This window comes from Equus asinus, chromosome 2 (assembly GCF_041296235.1).
Source record: "Equus asinus isolate D_3611 breed Donkey chromosome 2, EquAss-T2T_v2, whole genome shotgun sequence".
Classification (NCBI taxonomy): Eukaryota; Metazoa; Chordata; class Mammalia; order Perissodactyla; family Equidae; genus Equus; species Equus asinus.
Genome location: NC_091791.1, coordinates 62308757 through 62333108, shown reverse-complemented (window position 1 = coordinate 62333108; position 24352 = coordinate 62308757). Strand labels below are relative to the sequence as shown.

The following is a 24352-nucleotide window of genomic DNA, read 5'->3' as shown; positions in this document are numbered from 1 at the left end:
AAACAATTTGCTGGAACCCAAATGTTCCAAATGGGGAATATACTCTCTGCATCACTTCCTATATCTTAACATCTAGACCATTTCAGTCATTTATGTCACTGCCAGGTCACTGTGGGTATCTCGGTTTATCATTCCTATCCTAGGCAACCCTCTCAGTGTCTACAGAGTGAAAAGTTCCTGAAGCCACTCTTAGAAATTCCTTATCTATCTCCTCTCTAAATATTTTCTTTTATCAAAGTGCTCTTCTTGTGAGAGCTGAGAAAGACTGAAAGTATTTATGTCAGGAATGACAAAATGGCAGTGTATAAGCCAAGTGCAACCCACAGACCTATTTTGTCTGACCTGCAAAATATTTTTTTAAATGGGAAATTTCACATTAAAAAGAAATATAGATTTCCAGATTTTACTGAATATCAGTAAGATCTGGTAATACCAGGCCCTGTTTCCATATGGCAACAATAAGCTGAAGACAGTAGCAGCTGTCTTCAATCAGGGCCTGCATTTTTCAGTTTACCACAGTCCCTCCTGCTCCCTAGTGTCCTACAACTGGTCTGATTCACTCATTACCTATTTGGCCCTGCAGGCATCTGAGTTTGTGCTGCCTGATTTAACAAAAAGATTCAGTCTTAGCACAGCGAATGAGACAAGCTCCCTAATATCATGAGTGTCGTATGAAATTTTACTTATGCCTCAGCTATTTCACTAATATTGAAACGTCTCACTCACCCCCAAATATATATCAACACCAAAAAAATGACTGGAAGGAAACAAAGCACAGAAAGTAGAATTTCAGATGATTTTTATTTTCCTCTTAATCTTTTTCTGTACTTTCCAGATTTTTTTTAAATGATTATGTACTGCCTTCCTAATCAGAAAAACATAGACTAAATTTTGGAAATGTATAAACAATATTGTTGGTAAATAACAATCTATAAAGAAGAAACCACCAGTGCCTAAATGGTTCAAATTTTGACCAATTGCCAAAAACAATTTAATGTGCATCAATGAGAAAACAATCAAATGGGTTAAACAGCTGATGAACCATGTCGGTGGCAAGTTCTAATTTCAAGTAAGCTCATTTGACGCAACACACTTTCCTTAGAACTAGTGTTAAGCTGCCTTGGCGGCAGCTGTTTATTCTAACGCACCATGAGACTGAGTGAATCAATTAAGGCTAGATAAATGTTAGCAGAGCAGCCTTGCTCACTAGATCTCTATTAATAAGGATACTGTGGCAGGCTTCCAATTTACAGATACTTCATTCTCCCTGTCAACTCAGAATTCTTCTGCAGACTTCACAATCACTTACATTTGTGCTCTGGATGGCCACCAATTTAACAATAAAGCAGGTCATCAGCACAGGGAACTTCTCCCCACCCCCCACTTTCTCCCCCTCTCTCAAAGAAACACAAGATACACTCCTTCCTTTTCACAGAGAATTGCAGAGTGAGAAAGAACATGGCAATCTAGTTGCAGAACTTGAATTTGAATCTAAGCCTCTTGCTCCACTTCCTGTGTTTTCAGGTACACTTCCTAACTTGCAAGCAAGGCAAGTTGTTAAGTGACAAATATTCCTATACTTGCTTAGAGTTTATCAAACCCTACTTAAAGTGATTTCCATTTTGGCTTCAAATATACATAAGCAAACGCTACATAACATAACATAAAGGACTCCCAATTCTCACTCTTTAGTTCTGCCTCTAGTGACAGGAAATCAAGCAATAATAATGGGAAAATAAAAGGATTGTTTTTCACTCAATCTCCTTTACTTTTTTCAATTTTTTTAGTTATTAAAAAGATTACTTAGGGGCTGGCCCCGTGGCCAAGTGGTTAAAGTTCCACACGCTCAGCTTTGGCAGCCCAGGTTCGCAGATTTGGATCCCAGGCACAGACCCACTCCACTCATCAGCCATGCTGTGCAGGCATCCCACATACAAAACCGAGATGGACTAGCACAGACGTTAGCTCAGGGCTAATCTTCCTCAAGCAAAAAAAAACAAAAAAAAGAGGAAGATTGGCAATGGATGTTAGCTCAGGGTGAATTTTCCTCACCAATAAATAAATAAATAAATAATAAAAAAGATTACTTAAATGGGAACTCAGTCCCACTAACTTCATAATTAAATAACTATCACATATGCATAAATACTGGTGGAGAGGAAAAGATCTTTTCATGATCTGACTGTAATCTTTAGTAGATGCTTCAAGTAGAGAACAAATTCCTTAGGGGAAGGGTCTGAACTGCTTTTTCCCATATAGCCATGACACACCGGCACATAAGTGCTCAAAAAATAAGTGCCAACTGAAATAAGTAAAATGATAAAGAAAGATAATTAGTAAAATAGGTTAACATTTAACTCTACCATTTTTATATCTGCCCATATATACTCTTTAACTTCTCCATTCTAATTCCTTCTATTCCTGCACAATTAACTCAGGAAGACTTTTGTTCTTTTATTTTCATTCTCTCCTCAATACACCTATAAACTAATCCTCTATGACTCTATTAAGATTTCTAGCTGGGCTCCCACAGGCCATTAAAAAAAAATCATGGATAAAAACATGAAAAAAAGCAAGCTAAATATTGCTAAGGGAAATTAGGTCAATTCTATCACCTGTCCCATCTGTTTCATACATGATTATAAGGAAACAGTGCAGGTGGATGTGCTTTGTATACCATCAAAGTGTTATCAAATATAGGATATCTCTGTGCTATAAATGTTTAGTCCTTAAAATATCCTGGAGGCTCCACCAGCATTAAAAATAGTCTCCATCTTCTTCCACACTGCACTCTAACCAAATCTACTTTTCTCAAAATAGTATCATTCCACAGAAATTAAAATATACTCTTATTTTTTCTCTTTTTCTGCTGTCATAGCTAGAATTGCAAAAACATTTTTTCTTAACAGTTTTAGTTCACAAACATGCAATTACATTGTAGCTTTTGCAGATAAGCTTGGGTATGTAACCACCATTTGTAACACTGTCCCTATGGAAAAATAACTTCAAACCAATTTGTAATTTTTGAAAAACAACTCATTTTTATGTTAGGAAAACTGGGACCTAGTCTACATCCTGGAACATAACATGGAGTGGCGGGAAAAGAAGTGGGGCTCTGGAATGAATCTCACCTTGCTCTGCTACTGCTAGCTCTGTGTCCTTGGCAGATAACAATCTCTTTGAGCCCCAGTCTTCTTAACAGTAAAATGGGAAAAGTAAAATCTCTCTCAGGGCTAAAGGATGTTAATATATATGTAAATCACCTAAAACAGGGCCTGGAAGATAACAGGTCCTAAATAAACATTAGTCCCTTTTTCTTTCCCTCCATCATTGCAGGACTCATTTGTGACTTCCCTTTTCCACTTAAAAAAATTTTTTTTATTGAGCACATGCTATAAATGGAGTTGTTTAGTACTTCATTAAATCCTTACAACAACCCTAGGAGGTATGCACCATTACTATTTCATTTTACAGATGAAGAACAGAAGCACGGAGAGGTGAGCTGACTTGCCTAAAATCACTCAGATAGTGGTGTAGACATCAGCATACCCATGCTCTAATCCTAAACTACTTTCGTATTTTTTTTTAAATGAAGTAGAGGGATTCAATGATATCTAACGTTTTCTGCTGTTACATTGCATGATTCTATAATTCTATGGAGCCATCAGATGGCAAGAAGGAGAAGGTAAACCTCAAGCTCACAATGGGCAAATATAAACCATCAGGATGCAGTCTAACCAAGTAACCCCAAATGTTCCAGTTTTCCTTTCCAGAAACTGGAAAGTTTCCACAGTCAAGAAGGATTAGGCTCACTAGGGCTTCAGTTCTGTAACTGTTATTTGTTTAGGAATAATCAACTGAGTCAATCTGGCCTCAACTAGCTTTTAGAATTGAACCAGCACTGACCAACAAAATAGCCTTTTTTTTTTTTTTTACAGGTGTGGTCAAACCTTGAAATAGTAACCTAATGGCAAGAGTCTTTAAGCGTTGTCACTAATGTTGGGAGCCATCCTGCTTACTAATTGGAGATTACTCAGAGTCACTTTTACAGGACAGTAATTGAATTTGGCTCCAGGCCACAATAAGACATTCTGACCCATTAGATTAGGTCCATAAGTGGGGCCGGCCCTGTGGCGTAGTAAAGTTCCCACACTCTGCTCCAGCTCAGGTCCTGGGCGTGGACCTAGCACAGCTTGTCAAGCTACGCTGTGGCAGCATCCCACGTAAAATAGAGGAGAATGGCACAAATGTTGGCTCTGGGCCAATCTTTCTCACCAAAAAAAAAAAAAGTTAGGTCCATAAGCAAATTACTCTATATCTTAGTTCAAGCTACGAACACCTTTCTTACAAGCAGCCAGAACTAGAACTTCAAAGTTTTGTAATATTAATGTGTCAAAAGGTTAAGGCTGCCAATTAAAACGCTCATAGAAAAAACTCTTGTTCTATGGTACCTATATTAAATAAACCCCCAAAATTTCATCTTTAGGCTTTTCTCCTTAATGTTTTTACCTTTTCTTCTCAACATATGGGCTGAGCACAGATTCAGTTCTAAATTTGCTGAAAAGTAAAAGAGGAGAACCACTGCCTCACATCCAGATCAAACTGGCTGAGATGCACAGATAGAAAAAAGCTGTCAACCATCCCCAGCAATACTATTTGTGTTTGTGCCTTCTGCAGATCGTATTTCGTCACTGCTCTTCATATAACATTAACAGATTAGACACAGCTTTGGCCTAAATCAGGAGATAGACTTTTACAGGAATATTAAGTTTACGGTCCCACACTGCACTGTATAATGACATTCTGGTCAATGACAGACCACATATACAACAGTGGTCTCACAGATTAGTACCAAATAGCCAAGTGCGTAGGCTATCCCATCTAGGTTTTTGTAAGTTCACTCTATGATGTTTGCACCACAACAAAATCGCCTAATGATGCATTTCTCAGAACATAGCCCCGTTAAGTGACACATGACTATATTTACTTTTGTTTCACTTGCTTACTAATACAAAATATCAATACTGCAGCCTAAATGTTGAACAGGTGCCATAGACACCTGTTAGTAAGTTCTGGCTCTACCATCTTAGATAACTTATTCCCAGTTGGGCAAAAAGGAAGAGACAGAATTAGTCAGAATTAAGAGAATTACATTATAATGAGAGTCTGTTCATTCATCTATCTAATTTTATTGTTGTTGTTTTTGTTTTAAGGAAAGTATTAAAGACAATGCTGGCAGAGCACCTAAACACTAAGCTACAATCCTTTTATCTCATATTATTATCTATTATTTGTTATTTATTTTATTTATATTATTATTATTTTTTATTATTATTATTCTATTATTATTTATCTTAGTAAATATCAACTTCACTCCTAATGGTTCATTACAGAACAAGACAAATCTATATTTAGTTCGTAAATGGAAGCCTTCCCAAACTGAGAGTTTATATGGAAGATGTAACAGCAGAGAATCCCTCGAGATTGAGAGAGAATATGGAAGGGTTTCATTGTTGAATCTGATTTTAAAGTGTCAATTCCTACCTTAGCAGGCAAGTTTCCATAAGTCTAGTAATCAACAAATATACTAAAAGCTTAAATAATCATCACACAATTAGGTAATCCTCCTTAGGAGAAATCCAAATTCTCTCCCCAGGGCACACATACTTCATCAATTGTTAGGTGGATATGGTGTTGGTAAATGTCCTATGAATTCTTCTATACAGCTGATCCCATCAAAAATATTACTCTGGTGCCGGCCATGGGGCCGAGTGGTTATGTCTGCATGCTCTGCTTTGCCAGCCTGGGGTTTTGCCGGTTCGGATCCTGGGCATGGACCTAGCACTTCTCATCAAACCATGCTGAGGTGGTGTCCCACATGCCACAGCTAGAAGGACCCACAACTAAAATATACAACTATGTACTGGGGGGCTTTGGGGAGAAGAAGGAAAAATAAAAAAAATAAAATCTTTAAATAGATATATATATATATTACTCTGTGGAGATATATTCTCTTTCTTTTTCAACAGAAGTAAACTAGAGATGTTGAAAGCATCTCTTATATCTTGACATTTTTAGATTAATTCATTCCTTAAATTATGTCCTGAGAATTCTGTGTGTAAGGCAATGTGCAGGTGACACTTCTTCAGGTGACCCAAAGATGCACAATTAGGCCTGGAATAGCATCAGGACTACATAAATGACTCCAGTGAGTACCAACAGGGAGGTATAACTTAGCACTACTGGGGGCTGCTGGACAGGGAGGTCAACCAGTTGCTGAGATAAGGGCAGTCTTCAGTATTTGAGCTGAGCCTTAAAGCATGGATTTAATTTCTGGAGGGAAAAGTATCTTCAATGGAAGGAGATGTAGTATGTGTACAAAAGCAGAAGTGAGGATTTGGAGTTTGCTCATGAAATGCTAAGCAGTCTCACTGGACTAGTATAGGCACCCTGGGAGGGCACTATGGTGGGGTAAGACCAGCAATGGCTTCTGAATGCTGAATTTCAGAAGGGATTCTGAAAGAACTTCATGGAGATAGTGACATCAACACTGGGCCCATTTTAACAAGAAACAAAGGGTAATTCCAGGCAGCGAGAATAGTGCAAACTATAACAACAAAAAGATGTGGAAAAATACTGAACTTATCTTTTTCACTTCAAAAACAGTGCATGTTCATTGTCAGGGGAAAAACATGAACTGTGGTAAGAAAAACAAAAAAACTTAACCTGAAATCCCACCACCCAATCCCACTACATTTTAGTACATGCTCTTCCACATATAGATAACACAAAACGGGATCTTCTAAATACATCCCCCTCCTGTTTTTTGCATAACACCTTAACAGCATGGCTATCTGTCCATGCCAGCTTGAAATACATATTGGAGTGATTAAAAACCACGGGCATACCTGAGTTCAAGGGCAAGTATATAGCCCTTCCCTTATAGACCCGCCTTCCAGCTCCCAATTCAACTTGATCTTTTCTGTTTTCTTTCACAATTTCTACAGGTGGATCCATGCTGCTAGCTGTTGTATCCAATTTTTCTTTCTTCCACATGAGCGCAAAAGGTATGCTATGACTTTAACATACAACTTCAGTAAAATCATTGTTGACATCTTTTAGATTTGATAAGGATTCTACGTTTTCTGTCCTGCATTTCAAAGCAATCTCATTTGCATAATTAAAATACTTAAAATCTGGTCTGCCACTTACTACCTGTGGGCTCTACTGAGCCTTAGTTTTCCTCACCTATAAAATGGGAATGATCACATAGTGTTGCCCTGAGGATAAACAAAATAATTAGAAATTTTTAAAACTTATTTGTTTTACTGGTACATTTTTGAAATTGAGAATACTATGAATCCAAATGTAAATTAAGTAATAAAGAGACTGTCTCTAGAATTTGCCCCCTTTCTCTATCTGCATTCCTCTCACTGCTTGAAGGCAGCCGTCACTATCTCTTGGATGGATGGCGTTCCAATTCCTGTACCTCACTCTCCAATCTACACATCTTCCTCACCACTACCCGAGTTATCTTACAAAACCCAAAATGGCCACATTATACCTCAGGTTAAAATCCCTCCACTACTTAACCTGTGCTTAGAATGTTCCCCTTCTAGGAATTATCCTATAAATTGCACTTGCAAATGCATAAAATATCTGTCATTCATAGCCACATTGTCTGAAATAGAAAAAGACCACAAATAACCTAAGGTCCTTCCATAAAAGTCTAGTTAAATAAATTAGGTTACAAGCATCAATGGACCATTATGCAACCGTCAAAAGAAAAGAAAGCTCAGGCCCAGCCCAGTGGCATAGTGGTTACGTTCACGTGCTCCGCTTTGGTGCCCAGGGGTTCGCAGGTTCGGATCTTGGGCACAGACCTACACACTGCTCATCAAGCCATGCTGTGGCGGCATCCCACATACAAAAAAGTAGAGGAAGATTGGCATGGATGTTAGCTCAATGACAATCTTCCTCAAGCAAAAAGAAAAAAGAGGAAGAATGGCAATAGATGTTAGCTCAGGGCCTGTCTTCCTCACCAAAAAATAAAAAGGAAGAAAGGGAAGCAAGGGAGGGAGGGAGGGGGAGGAGGGAGGGAGGGAGGATGGGAGGGAGGAAGGAAGGAAGGGAAGAAAGCTCTATATGTACTGGTAAGAAATGTTCTCCAAAATATGTTAAGGGAAAAAATAATCACCATGTGCATAAAGGAAGAATACATATTACCTAAATCACAAACTATCTCTATAAGCATACCCAAGTCATTGGTTTCCTACGAGAAGGAAAACCAGTGGCTGGAGTTCAAGGATGGGAGGCAGACTATTCACCATATACTTTGCTAAACCTTTTAAATTTTGAACCAGGTGAATTTTTTACTTATTCAAAAATTGAAGCTATTTAGTTTATTGATTAATATGGCATATAAATCCCTTCACAAGCTAGCACAATCTACCTCAGTAATCTCATTACTAAAGCTTCCCCACACCCTAACTGCACATTCATGCCTTTGTATCTTTGCATTCACTCTGCACAGAAGGCTTTCCCATTCTTCTCTGGCTGGCAAACTTCCCCATGCTTCAAATACCACCTAAGATAGAACGAACTTTCTCTCCTGTCTTCCTGCCATATTCTGCAACAGGGCCTTTGGCCTGCTTTGATTACATGTTTGCTCCCTGGCATCAGCGGCTGAGTTCACAGTCCTACATGAGTCCATTAGAAGCTTATACCCCTCAGAGGCAAAGTCCAGACCTCAGAAGGCATTAAAAGAGGGATGAAACAGCAGCATTATTCACAACAGTCAAAAGGTAGAAGCAATCCAAGTGTCCATAGACAGATGAATAGATAAACAAAATGTGGTATATGCATACAATGGAATATTATTCAGCCTTAAAAAGGAAGGAAATTCCGGGGCTGGCCCCGTGGCCGAGTGGTTAAGTTCGCGCGCTCCGCTGCAGGCGGCCCAGTGTTTCGTTGGTTTGAATCCTGGACGCGGACATGGCACTACTCATCAGACCACGCTGAGGCGGCATCCCACATGCCACAACGAGAAGGACCCACAACGAAGAATATACAACTATGTACCAGGGGGCTTTGGAGAGAAAAAAAGGAAAAAAAAAAAATCTTTAAAAAAAAAAAGGAAGGAAATTCTGACACATGCTACAACATGGATGAACCTTCAAGACATGCTAAGCCAATCACAAAAGAACAAATAGTGTACATTCTGCTTAGATGACGTATCTAGAGAAGTCAAATTCATAGAGAGAGAAAGAATAGTAGTTGCCAGGGACCCAGGGGAGGGAGAAATGGGGAGTTCAACAGGTAGAGAGTTTCAGTTGTGGAAACTGAAAAGGTTCTGGAGGTAAATGGTAGTGACGGTGACACAACAATGTGAATATACTTAATGGCACAGACTGTACACCTAAAAACAGTTAAAACAGTAAATTTTACGTTAGGTAAATTTTACCGCAATAAAAAAAATTAAAGGAAAATAACCAGAGACTTAAGACAGTAATATTATCCTGGCATTTCACCAGATTTCAAAAGTGCCTTTCTATTTTCATCTTAGTATTAAGCTCTTGTAGTTTCTACACCTCAAGATGGTTTTTTACCAAACCAAAAAAATGAGAATGAAAACAATCTTTCAAAAAAGGTATGATGAAAGAACAAGAGACTCCCCAAACTGACAAGCAGATTTTGAAAAAAAGACAAACAGATTCCTAGAGGTAAAAAATACTGTCATTTAAATTAAAAACTCAGTGGCTGGATTAAATGGCATATTAGACACAGCCACATGAAAATTACCAGACTGGAAGAGCTAAAGAAATTACCAAATGGAAAATGGAAATTGTAAAGAAACACAGAGGATAGAGTGAGAGAGTCCAACATTTTTCTAATTAAGAGTCCCAAAGGGAGAGAATTAAATGAAGGAAGAGGCAAAAATTCAAAGAGATAATGAGAAAGACTTTTCGAGGACTGGTAAAAAAAAAAAAAAAAAACCAACCCTCAAAATCAGGAAGCCCCGGAAATACCAAGAAAGATTATAAGATCTTAAAAACCCCAGGGAGAAAAGACATAATCTACAGCAAAACAACAGTTAGACTGATGGCTGACTTGAATGCAGAAACACTGGAATAATATTTTCAAAGTGCTGGAAAAAAATTACTGTCAGCCTAGATTTGTATATCCAATGAAATTATCATTCAAAAAGAGGACAGAGTAAAGATACTTTCAACAAATAAAAATTTAGAGAGTGTACTGCCCAAAAGTGTGTACCCCACCTAAAGATACTAGTGAAGAATGGACTTTAGGAAGAAGGGAAATGTACCTAGAAGGAAGGTTTGTTCATCATTTCTCTTATATCTCAAAGAAAATGGTAAACGTGGGTAAATGGGAAAAAAACTGTGTAAGACAACAATAGTATCTAACTCATGGGGTGAAAAAACACCAAGACACATGAAATCCTAGAGAACTATATATAAGGGGACAATGGAATTAGAAATATTTTACAATCTTTATATTATCTGGGAAGATAGTAAAGATGCTAATAATTTAAGATTTTGAAGTTAAATATGCATGTTAAAAAATTTCCAGAAAACCACTGGAAGACTAGAAATAATAGGTATACCTTCCAAACTAGTAGTTATGGTCCCCCAACCCTCATGTTCAACTCCACTACTCCTGTGTTGATAGGACATGTGAAAGAGATTCTAGCCTTTCTTTCAGGCAAGAGACATTAAGCTCATCCAGTATCTGGCATAGTATGTAGTCATTAAATATTTGTTAAATTAATTTGGCTTTTCCAGAATAAGATGAATTCGATTTCACAAACGCATCATACTTCTCAAGTATACCTGGAAGGCAGATTCCATCTTATTATTTTGGTGAGTGGCCTAACTACCCCTTCAGTTTTTCCTTTTTTAGAAACTAGGACAGGGGCCAGCCCCATGGCATAGTGGTTAAGTTTAGCAGCCCAGGTTCACGAGTTCAGCTCCTGTGGACCTACACCACTCATGGGCCATGCTGTGGCAGCGACCCACAAATAAAGTGGAGGAAGACTGGCACAGATGTTAGCTCAGAGCTAGTCTTCCTCAGCAAAAAAAAGAAAAAAAAAAAGACAACAAATGCTTGGGATAAAATCTTGAATCCTACGCCCCAATTCTTGCTTTTAAATTGAGGGAGGGGGATATGTTTCCCCTCCACTAAACAAAGGAGATATCAATCAAAAATTTAGATGTTTGATTTTAATCTGGGGAAACTGGCAATCAAAGGTTCAGACATCTAAACTGTGAGTGATATTTTCCCCACAGTTGATAAAACTATGTATTCCACAACATATGGAATTCTGCTGAAAGCTTTCACTGGCACTTTGCCTTGTTGAGTAAAAGTTAGAAGCTATGCTTAGATATTCAAAAAAAAATCATTAAACTAACACTTAAAATATGACTTTAAAGTCATGGGAAAATATATTAATATACCTAACACTCACTGAGTTCTTAACTATGTGTCAGGCATAGTTCTAAATATTTTTACGAACTCATTAATTCTCACAATAATACACTATGAGTCTGGTACTATGATTAGCTATGTTTCACAGAGAGAACCATAAGAAATAGAGTTTAAATAATTCCCCTATGTTACATACCTCACAGGTATCAATCAGTGGTCGGATCTGAACCTCAGGAGTTTAGGTCTGGAGACGTTACTCTTAACCATTACACTTGACTGCCTGCCAAGAGTCTTGTCATGTTTGTATGCTGATTTACCTTGTATCTATATCTAAAGTCTGACTTGTATATTTGCTAATTCATAATAGAAGCATTTTGCCAAAGATGGCTATTCTGTTCATTTGCAAAGGATCAAAACTAATAGAGAATTCCAAACCCATGTTACATTTTTATTTACACTTACATATTCTGCATAATTCTGTATTGGGAAGGATTATCCCCATCTGTACCCTAGGACTCTGCTTGGAATTTATTCATTCAGGAAACATGAACTGTATAGTCCTACTACATGCAATGCCCCGTGCAAAGCAATTATTTATAGCTACTTTCCTAATTGGCAGTTAAATTTCACCAAGATTCACTCACAGCATGACATATATTTTTCCAAAGCAGCTCAAAACAGTTTTTGCTAGGGAAGCAGCAAATGGTCTTTCCATTTGTTCATTCTACAAAGATTCCCCAAGACTCTACTACGTGCCAAGCACTATGATGGGTGCTGAAAATTCAGGGGCAAACATAGCAGAGCCAACATTCGCCCCTGGGGCTCTAGTGGGGAAAATAAGTTAAACAAGTAATAATCACACAAATAATTACTTACAACTGTGATAAGCATAAGAAGAAAAAATATAGAAAGCATATGATAGCAGAACCTAACTTAGTTTTGCAGGTAGAGTCAGGAGGGTATCCCTAAAAAAGTGACATTTTTCGTGGAGGTCGAGGATTAGCAGAAATTACTCAAGTAAAGAAGTGCAGAAGAATAGTTCAGGTGGAGGCAACAGCACACGTAAAGGCCCACAAGAAGCACTGGGCTTTGGAGGAAATGAAACCCCCGTGTGCCTGAAGTGCCACACGAAGAGGGCAGCTGAGGCCAGCGTTCAAAGGTCTTTTCCCAACTATGAGGCCCACCACTGGCTCATTCTGCTGCTGGCTACCTCACATTTTCTCCATGGCTCCAAGGAATAAAAATTGTATTTACAGTACTAATGCACAACACTTTAAAATGAATAATTTAAATTCTGCAACAATTTCATTGGTGGAGAGGATATGGATAAGATAAATCTTTTATAAAATTATGAATTTCATCTGTATTTTAACAACTCGAGGCCAGAGACCATATCATATATCCTACTATCATTCAGAACACCTAGCAATGTGCACAGCTAGAATCTGATAACTAATTTTGTTCTTTGGGAAGAGGAGCTGTAGGATAAGGAATTTAAGTGTTACTAGTCTAGAGAAGATTCACTAGCCCATTCATATATCCTCATTTAATTTAATCACGTGAATAAAAACATGTTGTCCATCTTTCAGATAAAAGATGAGCCAGTTCTCCAGGGATGGGGTGCGGTCAGAGAGAAGGCAGGAATATAGGGAAGTTAGATAATAGACATCCCTCAGCTCTAAGAACAAATGTGCCTTTTCTCTTTCTTTGCAGAAAGCTTAGTTGTGGGAATAAGTTAAGCTTATTTTGAAAGAAGGAATGACTTTGACTTGGATTGTGGCCAGCTACAATGAAATGTAGCCACTTTCCCCTTAAAAGTCATTCAACTGGAAATCTTATCAGTGGGAAATTCTCTAAGGGCCAAAGACTATTTTCTGCAACTTAATAATATCTGTAAAACATTTTTAGTTCTAAGATTCACTACCTCTCATCCCCTAATCACCCTCACATCTCATGTTCATACCAATCCAATGAGCTGACTTCTGATAGAAGTGACAGAATTCTTTGAAACCTAAAAGTCCAAAAAACCAAGACAACACAGTATCACTTATGAATCTTTGTTTCTCTCTGTGATTACACAGACATTTGTATATAAGCAACATTTGAGACCATGAAAAGAGAATCACCATGTCTTCTAACAGAGGCAAGAGAGAGTGCGCTATCCTCAATGTCATGAAAGAGCCTAGAATGACTAACTGGTACAGCGAGTATCAAAGAACAACACACTTACTGAAAGAATATCATGAGTAAGGGACTGCAATAAGCACAGCACTGGGAGTAGCAAGAACATAACCCAGTCCTTGCCCTCAGGAAACCAACCCTCTTAAAGGGAGACACCTAGGGGAGTAAAGAGAGAGGGGAAAGAAAAAACACAATCAAATCAATCAGGCAAAGACTGATGACCCAGCAAACAAGGACACAAAATCTACAACTTTTACCAAGGAATTGGAAAGAAGGCAATGAATCTCCAATTTCGTATGTCTAATTATACAGGTACCCTTTTACCCATTACTCTATCATACTCTATCCCTTTGTCTGTACATCATGCACATACTTAAATAGATTTAATCAACTTAAAGACCCCATATTTTTAATAAGTATGTCAAGATTAGAAGTTCTCTCAGGATCTAGCCCATTATTTTGAAGTTATTTCATTCCACACTCACTCAAACAGCAGTTATCTAAGTAGAGCATGGTTCCCTCAACAGCACATTACAGAGAAAGTCTTAGGATGTTGTAACAGACCGGGTTTCCTCACTTTTCTCTGAAAATTCTTGAGCAGGAAAATGAATTAAAGGGTTTGGGGTTGTCTTTTTAATGGTGAAAAAGGATAAGAGCTGGTGCATCTATATATGGTTTTCACTTATATCCGGAGAAACACAAGTTGGTTTGGAGCAGAGAGAAAAGACAAAGAGAGAGGAAAAGACAAATCAAATTCAAAAAGACTGAAAAAGGCTGAGAAACACTGAGGGAAGATTATGACTAAAGATAGATTTTCTAAATGTCAACAGTGAAAATGTAATACTCCTGTAACAAGAAAAATTTTGTTCTATTTGAAAGACTATCTGAAGGCTTAGCATGACAAAAAATGATTACTAACAGTATACTGTTCAGTAAGATACTATATTATTTTTAGTGGTGTATGAAGGATAAAACACTTTATATGAACAATAATTTTCCACTTATATAATAATCTCAATTTCCTTCTCTAATAAACTTTTTTGTAAATTGTTAAGAAAGGTAAGACAGCCTTCCTCTCCACAACCATTCCCAACGGAAACTGAGTAAGTACTAAAATGGCTGAAAAAACAGAGAAGCAACCACTTAGATCATTCAAAACTTTCGTTATCTGAACTTAATTATGTGGCCTAATATACCCAAACACAGATTGTAAGAATTCTACAGGTCCAGTGTAAAAGGAATAGAAAGACACAAGAAAGCCTCCAGCGGGAGCTCTTTCCTCCAACATATCATCAACTTTCTTCTCTGGGTGTTTCAGTCTTATTACAGATTTGAACTTTACTCCTTAAAGCTCTCTCTGAAATATTTATACAACACAGCACTGAGGGCTTAATAAAGCCAAGGCTGAAATTCGTGTTTTCTTCCTCTAGTCCCATCTGTGTGGGAAGCTTTAAGGGCAGACTTGCCTGAAAGCAACATGAACTAATAAAATGACCTTTCCTCAGTAAGAATCCTGAGCAGAGCATTATTCTAGAGAGAAATCTGCTGTGATAACAGCTAATCTCTGACATTTACTCATGAACAACTGCTACTTCTTTTGATTATTATGTAAAAAACATACTCCGTTGTCATGATCATGATGACATTAGTTTCAATAAAAAGGTTGGGCCTAGTTCGTCCAGAAAGCAAAAAAAAAGCAGATCAACTTTATGATATCTTTGTCTCCTGCCATATGGTTAAGGAAATAAAGATCTTTTAATGAGGAATTCACAACTCATAGTATAATACTACACTGTAGCCAACAGGGCTCTAAATAACACATCAACACCTGGTCTAAATTGTTAAATTTTAAAAAGACATTCCTAATTTAAAAAGAATGCAAAATCTCAATGCCACTTTCAGACAGGAGGCAACATTTTCTCAGAATATGAATTTAGTAAGTGGCTGCATAGTTGAAATGACTCTGAAACAGAGAACCACAACCCAAAATAGCTTGAACACTGTTGTTATCTCAAACAACGGGCAGTTAGTCATTCATTCCTAATCTCTCTTAGTATATACTCTACTTGTTTCAGACAAAGTTCATTATAAATTCGACGAGACTGTTCAGATTTGGCTATACCAGATGTTTGAAAGCTGGGAATGGAAAATATTCATTGCACAAAAATTCCTATTACAATATTTTGCAGGCAAAAAATGACTACTATGTACATGTTCATTTAATTTTTTAAAAAATTATATTACACACCTATAACCAGCCTGACTCTGGAAATAAAGGGGGGGGGGGGAACAACAGACACGGTCCCTGCCAGGGAGGAAATTACAATCTAGCGGAGAAGACAAACACTGACCAAGTATGATGACTGTCACTAAAAAGCATATACATGCTATGCTGGACTCTAAGCTGTGGATAATGAGGATATTCTCACCTACTTGCTTCCTAAGTGTGCACAAAAGACCAGGAAGTTGTCAGAAAACTTTTAAAATAATGACCCTCTCAGTTGTGATACATATAAAACATAACCATTTTATACATATATGACATGTAATTAAATGAGAATATAAAATAACCAAGCTACTTTTTTAAATAAATATACAAGAAATATTAAAATCCAAATAAAAGTCCCATCCCCATAAAAGTAGTTGCCTTAATTCTGCTCTTAGTATCAGACTGTAACAGAAGAAGCCAACTTAAGATACCATAGGACTTTAACTTTCATTTTGTTCACTTAGAGTTATACCAGTGTTATTTATAAAACAGCTTTAGAAAAGCCAAACTTTCCACTATGTAGCTATATATAAACAAATATTTAAATTGGGCCTCCATTAAAATTACAAACAGTTTTAAAAATATACAACCTCCAAAAATCTTCTGTTCTCTCAATCACATGAGTAAATGTTAAGCATTATTGGAACAAAGTTCACATCTGTCTCATTCTTACATCTCTTTTGATCTGGAGACAAAGTTTTTCAAATTCCGTTTCATGATTCCCCACAGAATCCATAAACCTACTTTAAATACTATTTAAATACAGAAATACTACAAACCTACTTTAAATACTATTTAGCTCTAATAGGCTTCAAGCTAAGCAGCAACGTATACTATAAAAAGCCTTTATCTGTCTTGCAGGCATAAGTACTTTTGTGCTGATCTGTTTCCACTCTTATTTTTTTAAAAAGAGAAATGCTGTGAAATTGAATGTCACCACGAAACAGAACCCTTTCTTCATATCATTCTTTTCACATAGGCTCTTCAAGCAGGCCATGTCAAAGTGAGGCTTTAAACACATAATCTTGCCAGGCCCAGAACAAATGGAAACTCTGTGACTAAAAGCATTCTTCTTGCTTCTGATTCTAGGTGGAAAACTTCTACTGCTATTTAACACCTTTGCTCTAACTGGACATCGAATGGTGGAGTGAAAAAAGCAGAAGATCTAGAGTAAGAGAAACAGTCTGAGTCCAAGCTCCACCACTAACTAGCTGTGCATTGTGGCCAGGTTACTTAATTTCTCTGATCTACAGTATCCTCATCTGTAAAACTGGGACCACAGCAATACCTACCTTAAAGGAATACTATGAGATTATACATATGCAAGTATTTTATAAACTATAAAGGATTATACAAATGGTCTTATTATTTACCTTATTAACTTTTTCCTTAATATAGGAATTATATGTTCATTTTAAAAATTGGAAAATATGGCAAAGTATTAAGAAGAAAAAAAATCATCCACAGGCCTATCACCCAAATATTGTTATTTATTTTAAATGAAATAAGTCCAACATCAACCAAAAGAAATTAAAGCAAAAATAATTTCAGACGTTAAGACTAATAATTTACAAATGACAAATGTAATTGCTGATCTCTTTTTAAGAGCAGAACAGTCTTTCCCATCTATCAAGTTTAAAGTAAAGCCAATGCTTCTATTTGTCCGAGAGCTGGCCCCAACAGGGTATGATATATGGATGAGGCTCATAAGAGTCAAGGCCACAAAAACTTCCAAAATAAATATTTCATGAGCCCAAAAAGTAGTTACAATATATGCCCTCAGATGCAATGGAGAAGACAAAGTGTCTGCAGCCCCATTAATAAAACCAAAACGACTGTAGGGTCACAAAGACTGACAGATTTTCTATGAGCCACTTCAACGGAAAAAAAAAAAATTTATATACCATGCTACAAAATGGGCAGTCTAAGATAGAATCTAACTTTTACACACTGCTTACTGAATCCCATCCTTGGAACTTCTTGTACCCCTCCTCATTTTTCCTTTTGCACCTAGGCTCCCCTCCTTGTTTTATTATTACATTAGGATCATTCTCTGTGTTTAAAATGGCCTTATTCTATACAATGGAATATTATTCAGCGACAAAAAGGAATGAAGTTCTGGGGCTGGCCCTGTTGCCAAGTGGTTAAGGTCACGCGCTCCCCTGCAGGCAGCCCTGTGTTTCGTTGGTTCGAATCCTGGGCGTGGACATGGCACTGCTCATCAAACCACACTGAGGCAGAGTCCCACATACCACAACTAGAAGGACCCACAACGAAAAATACACAACTATGTACTGGGGGGTTTTGGGGAGAAAAAGGAAAAAAAAAATAAAATCTTTAAAAAAAAAAAAAAAGGAATGAAGTTCTGATACGTAATATACCATGGATGGACCTTGAAAACATTATGGTAAGTGAAAGAAGTCAGACAAAAAGGCCACATATTTTATAATTCCATTCATATGAAGTGTCCAGAATAGGCAAATCCACAAGGACAGAAATTAGATTGGTGATTGTCTAGGGCTGGGGTTGTGGAAGGTGGGAGAGAAGGAGTGACAGCTAATGGGTATGTTTCTTTTTGATGGAACAAAAATGTCCCAAGATTAGATTGTAGTGCTGCTACACAACTCTGTCAAGATACTAAAAAATACCATACATTTTAAATAAGTGAATTGTATATGTGAATTATATCTCAACAAAGCTGTTTTTAAAAAATGGTCTTGTTCAGGATCCTGAGTTGAAAAAAAGGTAAATAAATATTCCTATCCTACCTCCTCCCTAAGTGTGGAGTAGAAGTGACGACTTAGTTGTGACAAGATATATATGTAAAGTGACCAGATTACTTTTTTTTTAAATATCAGCAACAGTTTTTATAATTATTTTCCTTTTTTTTTTTTTGCTGGGAAAGATTTGCTCTGAGCTAACATCTGTTGCCAATCTTCCTCTCTCTCTCTTTTTTTCCCCTCCCCATAGCCCCAGCACATAGTTGTATATTCTAGTTGTAAGTCCTTCTAGTTCTTACATGAGCAGTTGCCACAGCATAGCTACTGACAGATGAGTGGTGTGGTTCCACGCCAGGGAAGGGAACCCAGGCCACTGAAGCGGAGTACACCAAACTAACCACTGGGGCCATCAGGGCTGGCTCCAGATTACTTCTGTTTAACAAATATACATGAAATTACAACTCTAAATGAGTCTTACTCCCCAAAAAGTAGTTAGCTTAATAATGCCCCAAGTCAAAACTTGGTCCACAGATTCTCGATAATTCTGTGCCTTTGTTTGGGTAGTTCTTTCCACTTGTAACATCTTTCTTACCACATCTTTAAATATTCAAATCCCACTTGTCTTTAAGGCCAGCTCAAATCCTCCATGAAGCCTTCCCTATGCTCCCACCAAAAGTAATGTCACCTTCCTTTGAAGTTTCCTGGTACTTCACTTCCTCAAGGCCACTTAGGACTTTCAATCCAGTATTATACTTATTCTGCACAGTATCACACTTATTGCTTTGACATTAAAAGGGGGTCTCAATAAATACCTATTGATATGTGGATGACTATTGCTTAACAATTGAGAATTTCACCTTCACCCGGGAAATTTTAATTTTGGAAATATCCCAAATGTCATTTAGACTTAAGAATGGTACATAAAGAAGTAGGGCTAAAGAATATCCACTTCAGATAAAATTTTCCTGACCAAAATAAAACAAGACTAATTTGATACATGGATGCAAATCTGAAAGAAATTCCCAAAGAGAAGCACTGTAATAAAGATACAATCTCCCAAGGTAACTGAAAGAAACCTGAATTATATAAATTCCAGAATATTTGTTTGAAAATCAGTTTCATTATTTTATAGTAACACCATGTTTTTTCCTCGCAAATGTGAGAGTTCTATTATCAAGTTCTACTAACTCTTCTACTATATTTCTAATTAATTCCTTCTCCATTTTCCCTGCTACACCCAAAGTCCAGGCCCTCATTTTCTTCATGACCAACCAATTTAAAAAGTTTCCTAATTTACCCCCCTTGCCATAGTTCCTTCTTTCCTTCAACAATACTTATCGAGTCATCCTGTGTGCCAATGTTGAGGGCAGGAAGTGGAGAGCCCATAAAGAAATATCAAATGAGGCTTGTTCTCCAGACACAAACTAGTTGGAACCTTGACACATGTACACAACCCATCACAATACCCAGCATCATACATATATATAAGGGCCACAATTGACACTGAGAATTCCAAGCAATGGGTAAGTCTTCTGGTCACCCCAGAACACAATCTATGTAGTCTCCCTCGCACACAGTCTCATCCTCTCCCTCCCACTCTTTTTGTTCATCTTATTGGATAAGCCTTCTGTTAAACTGCCCATATGTCATGCATCTACTTCATCTCCAGTTTCTCTCCAACTTGCCTCCTGAGCTAATCAAGACAATCTATTTGCTGTAACCTGGAAGTGACTTACTCACAAGTACATATGTACTGGGGGGTTTTGGGGAGAAAAAGGAAAAAAAAAATAAAATCTTTAAAAAAAAAAAGGAATGAAGTTCTGATATGTAATATACCATGGATGGACCTTGAAAACATTATGGTAAGTGAAAGAAGTCAGACACAAAAGGCCACATATTTTATAATTCCATTCATATGAAGTGTCCAGAATAGGCAAATCCACAAGGACAGAAATTAGATTGGTGATTGTCTAGGGCTGGGGTTGTGGAAGGTGGGAGAGAAATCCTCCCCACTTTCTCTCTACTGATTCCTATCTACCACCAATCTCAAGTCCCTTCTTCTGTATCCATTGGGAAGTATGTAACTACTACGTGTAATTTTTTTTTCAGCTTGTGACTGGCCTTATTTCTTTTGTATTTGTCTCACAGTATCTATTACAGTGTTTCCTAACTAAGGGTGTATATCACGACCACCTATGGAGCTTCTTAATAATACAAAGACTTTGACCCTACTCCCTAGAGAGCTCCTCAGTAAGTCTGGGGTGGGAGGTGGACATCTTTATTTCTAAAAAGTCGCACTGGTGATTCTGATGCACACCCCAACCTGAGAACTACTGATTTATTACAAAGCTCTCTATACAGCAGACATTCAATTCTTATTAATTCATGCATTGAAGCTCATAAATAACTTTTCTCTAAATAGCCTAACCAGATATCAACCCCTAGACTACTCTAGGTTGGTTCCAAGTGCAACATGTGGTTTTCAGATTTCACTTCCTGAAGTACTCCGTGGAGGGACACTATTACCTTGTCTCTTTACATTGCTTCCCTATTTGTTGAAAAATGAAGGCCTGGAATGCAGCCATGTTAGACAGCACTACATAAGAATGCACTCTGGAGTCTTAGATTAAAATTAGTTATGAAAAGAACAAGAACAATGTAGAATTAGACATGTTGAATGAATACAGTGTTCTTACTGAATAAATTTTTACTAAATCTTTACAGAAGGAAGATCAGAAGTTTGGTCAGTATTGTCTCCCCATCTTCCTAGTTGCCAGTCTCCTGAATTGCCTGAGACAGTGGAGGGGCCCCTGAAGACTGAGGAAGACTTTCAGCTGCTCAAGTGCCTCTCGTGCATTAAAGTGCTCTAATCAGATAAGTAACCCAAGCCCCACCCAGACCCACAGTTGCCTCCCAACCTCCCAACTACCCTGACACACACTATTACACAGCTCAGCTCAGCGGGGGAGCAATATCAACTTTTTCCAAAGTTGTTCCTCACAGGCAGCAGGAATCTGAGTCACCCACCCAGAGTGGGACAGAAAAGTGTGATATTAGCCAGGGGAGTGTTAGGAGCTTGGTCACAGCACCTCTTTTCCCATTTCAGAAGCGGGCTCCGCCTCCTCCAGGAATACCTCCGTTATTAGTCACAGCTGTGGGCCGCAGGGGTCTGCAGAGCCGGGAAAGTTGTGGACTAGAGAGGAGACGCCCAGTCCTTCTCCCCGGCAGAGGCCCCAGATCCCAGATTCCACAGGCCTCTCCCAGCAGCTCCATCTTGCTTCCTGCCAGGAGGAGGGGCCGAGAAGGAGGGCCCCCAAGTCTGGAAAAGGCCCCAGTGGGAGGAAGCCGTTTGACAGCAGGTAAAGCCAGGTGGAAATCTCCACCCGAAGGAATGAAATGAAAGGCAGCAGGGTTAAGCGAAAGGGGAAAAGGAACTTGTAGTCATGAATTACTGCATAAAGAAACTACCCGGTGTTGGAGGGTGCCAGAGGTGTGAGCAGAAGTAGAAAAGCCGAGGAAGAAAGGAGGAGACAGACGAGTGGCCAGTAAAACAAGTGGACAAAGGGCCAGACGTGGGGAATGCTGGGGAGGGACGGTGGGCGAGGCAGGTCTCAGTATGAGGGGCAGAGTATTAGAAAGAACAACGTGGCTCAAACAAGAATCCCTGGAAGGAAAGGCAGCGAATCATCAGTAGGGGAGCCCGCCAGCCCTTAGGCCAGACTGGGGAGACCTAAAAAGGAGCTGTGAGCAAGGCTGTCAAGGTGAGGGGCGACAGCCTTGCTGGGGGAAAGGGGCCGTCAACGTCCTAACAACTCTCACCTAGCGACTACGGGTCATAAACTGCGCTAGGCACTTTACCGAAAAAAACCCACAAGGCAGGCATCATTATGACTGCCCCCATCTTGTACATGAGAAAACTGAGGCCCAAAGAGGCTCAGGGGCTTGCTCAAGGTCACAGAGAGGAGGAATCGGGATTCGAACCTATGGCGACGTGGCTCCTGAGCCCACGCGCAAAGCCACAGGCAGCGAACCGGCCAACGGGAAGCGCGAGGCGTCCCCGGGACCCCGGGGATGTCTCCCGTCCCCACTCCCCACCACAGGCCCAGCGCGCTCACCCGGACGAGGTTGCTGACGGCCGCCTGCACGGCGGCCACGGGCGCGGTGAGGTCAGGGATGGCTTTGCCGTCCACCTCGCCTTCCTCGTGCATGATCACCAGGTGCGAGATCTGCTGCGCCACTGGCTCCAGGATGCTCTCGATCGTGCGCGTGTGAAACACCGGCATCGCGGCGGCGAGCGGGGCGGCGAACCGCGGGCTACAGAGAACCGGGAACGATGAGGCCGGGAACCCGCAAAAAGACAGACTCCGAGCGCCGACTACGGACTCCGGGCTTCCCTCGGCGTAACCAGCCTCACGGGCGCCCCTCCCCCTCGCGTCACTGCACCCAATGGCAGAGCCGCTCGGACCCAGGCTGCCACTATTATTGGTCCCCTTCGAGATGCCCCGCCCCCGCCACCGCGCTGCAAGACCCCGCCCCACCCCCATTCCCAAGGGAGGGGCCTGGGATTGGCTCTGTGCCGCCGGGATCGCGACCGGATTCCGGAGCCCTAACGCGGGGCGCTCCTTATAAGGAGATGGTGGGAGCGGAGCGTGCGGTTGGAGTCGGTGGCCCCGCCCCCTGGCGCCGCCTCCCGCTTGGGCTCTGCAGAGCTCCGCCTTCTGCAGAATCACCTCAGCCGGGTGGGGTCTCCTCACCTCGGGCGGCGGGGGAGTCTGACGAGACCGGCGAGCCATATGTCTCGCCGCCGCCTCCTCAACCTTTCCCTTCCCTTTGAAGCCCTCAAAATACTCTATTTCCTCTCGGTAATACGTGGAAACGTTTTTGGTAAAACGTTCAAACAACAGAAGTGCACAGAGAAACATGAACGTCCCATTCATTCACATACACACTCCACCCACTCCCTTCCTCAACGATATGCACTGTCAACAGTTGGTGTGTAGCCTTCTAGACCTTCTGTCTGTTCATTTTCTTGTACGGATATATTTTCTAAGAAAGTGGAACTTACTTTTCCTGAAACTTGATATTTTTCCCCCATAATTAAAATTCCCTGGTTATCTTTAACTGTTGGTAAATATAGGTCTACCTCGTTCTTTTTAATGGCTGCATGGTATTCCAGTGCATGAAATCAATTTTTATAACCAATTTCCTAGTAATGGGCATTTAGGTCAGATTACGTTTTCCACTGTTAAAAAACAATTCTGCATGAACATCATTGTACTTGGCTCTGTGTTGTGCACATGTATATTTATCTGGGAAGATACCTAGAAATGGAGTGAAAATGAAAAAGTATGTACCTTTTACGTTTTGATAGATATGATCAAATTATCTAATCCTCTCACAACATGCTTTGTATAAGTCATCTTCTGAATGTCCTCCTCAGCTCAAATTCTGTTTTGCCCAAGCTTCCCCATTCTGAGACAAAATACTTTCACTAATACTTTTAAGCAGAAGATCCTCAAGTCAAATGAAAATATTTCCAAAAGTCTCAAATTTTGCAAGAGGCTAAACTGTGTGTATTGTCCTATACAATTTTTTTTTTAAGATTGGCACCTGAACTAACATCTGTTGCCAATCTTCTTTTTTTTATTTTTCTTCTTCTTCCCAAGCTCCATCCCCCCAACACATAGTTGGATATTCTAGTGTGAGTGCCTCTAGCTGTGGCATGTGGGACACCGCC

The 24352-nt window shown here is 39.4% G+C and overlaps 1 protein-coding gene across 4 annotated transcripts in view; it reads right to left on the bottom strand.

The window, feature by feature from the left end:
- VCL (vinculin) overlaps nucleotides 1-23046 on the bottom strand; it is a 97080-nt gene extending 74034 nt beyond the window's left edge. For all 4 annotated transcript variants that reach the window (XM_070490656.1, XM_070490668.1, XM_014860621.3 and 1 more), the window contains exon 1: nucleotides 22731-23046. In XM_070490656.1, coding sequence (XP_070346757.1) covers nucleotides 22731-22898 — 168 coding nt within the window. In that variant the 5' untranslated portion in view covers nucleotides 22899-23046. The remainder of the gene's footprint in view (nucleotides 1-22730) is intronic.
- Between the last annotated feature and the right edge of the window lie 1306 nt (nucleotides 23047-24352).